This window comes from Meriones unguiculatus, chromosome 9 (assembly GCF_030254825.1).
Source record: "Meriones unguiculatus strain TT.TT164.6M chromosome 9, Bangor_MerUng_6.1, whole genome shotgun sequence".
Classification (NCBI taxonomy): domain Eukaryota; kingdom Metazoa; phylum Chordata; class Mammalia; order Rodentia; family Muridae; genus Meriones; species Meriones unguiculatus.
The window spans coordinates 53,529,622-53,531,308 of NC_083357.1; the positions used below are offsets into that span (position 1 = coordinate 53,529,622).

At 45.2% G+C, this 1,687-nt stretch overlaps 1 gene segment (V, D, J or C); it reads right to left on the bottom strand.

The window, feature by feature from the left end:
- Positions 1 to 739: 739 nt before the first annotated feature.
- LOC132656465 (T cell receptor alpha variable 23/delta variable 6-like) lies at positions 740 to 1,333 on the bottom strand. The segment is given in 2 exon segments: positions 740 to 1,128; positions 1,282 to 1,333. Coding segments are annotated over 2 exon segments (441 nt in total).
- Between the last annotated feature and the right edge of the window lie 354 nt (positions 1,334 to 1,687).

Below are 1,687 nucleotides of genomic sequence, written 5' to 3' on the forward strand. Positions count from 1 at the left end.
GCATTCTTTCCTCCTCACTGATGTCATTTATCTATTTTAAACACACCCATATCCTTGTGAGGGCCTTCTGGTTTACATACTTGAATTTCTTGAAGGTAAATGAAGACATAGGAGGCAAAACAAGATGAAGTAGAAGAGTTCATTGGTCATATAAATTCCCAATGACGTGGTTATCAAAGGAGATTAATGTAGAAGGAAAGACTATGTGATTTCTATCCCAGAGGCCAAAGTCAAGGTCTCCTGACACTGGCTGTAACAACCACACATGAACAACTTCACTGACAAGAGTGTAGGGAACAGGGCCTTCATAATTTGTAGTTGCTACAAACCAAACACACAGAGAACTATTTCTATAACCATGGAATAAAAGAATCCTCTAGGGACTGGGGAAGATGGATCAGAGGATAAGAGCACTGACTGCCCTTGCAAAGTTCCTGAGTTCAATTCCCAGCGACCACATGGTGGCTCACAACCATCTATAGTGAGATCTGGTGCCCTCTTCCGGTCTGCAGGCATACATGCAGACATAATACTGTATCAATAATAAATTTTAAAAAATGAAAAAACAAATCCTCTAAACCAGTTAAGGAAATGGATCTGAAATTCCAGCTGTTCTTGAGGAGCAAACAGAGAATGTAGAAAATGCTGAGACTTCATCTTGATCTGTCTCTGGGCTGAGGGAGTCTAACCCTTAGACTCACAGTGCCCCCTGTCACCTGGTCCTGCACACCCTCCAGGCTCAGCCCCATTGCAGGCTTTGCTGGAGCCTCAGCTGCAGGTTTGGGTCTGGGCTGCAGGTGTCTGCGAAGCACTGTGCACTTGCTGCACAGAAGTAGGTGGCTGAGTCTCCAGGCTGAGAGTCTGCGATGTGCAAGGAGAGCTGTTTGTCGCTCTTACTGAAGAAGACTGTGAATCGTCCTTCTTCCTTTTTATTGGACACTGAACGTATGGCTATCAGGAGAGCAGGGCCTTCATCAGGGAACTGCCGGTACCATGGGAAGTAGTCAAATAAGCTGTTCTCGTAAGTGCAGTTCAGAACTGTGGTCCCTCCTTCCCAGACTGTCAGAGATCGGGGACTTTGTCTCACCTGCTGCTGGTCACGTCTTTCCTTCTGCTGGCCACTCACCCCTGTGCAGGGAAACAGCAAATGGTGTTAGGTTCCTGAGGATGTACTGTCTGCTGATGGTTTCAAGACTAATGACTTGTCTGGTGCCCCAATTCCCTCCTGCCTCCAAATCAATCACATATCCTGAGATATGTGGTTTCTCCTCCATGACTCACCAGCTAGGTGAAGACCTAGGACTAAAAATAATGCTTTCAGGACCTTGTCCATTCCTCCTAGACTGAAGATTGGGGAGAACTCAGGTGGCCTTTTCTCTCCCACAGAACACTGACTCCAACTTCACAGGCACCTCAGTTCTTTCAGCTGGCTCCACCCTTCACAAACACTCCCTAAAGCTATTTCTCACAGAGGAAGCACTTCTCCTTTGATTTCAAATTTGTTATTGCTAAAAATAAAGTCATGAGAATCAGAAATCTCCTCATTATAATTCTTCCATCACACACTGATAGAAATGTGGGTTAATATAGACACCCAGAATAGTGTGGATTTTCTGATAGAAAAAAGGAGAGAGTGGGAGGAAGGCAAGGAGGAAGAAAAGACAGAAAGCAGAAAGGAAGCAAGGAA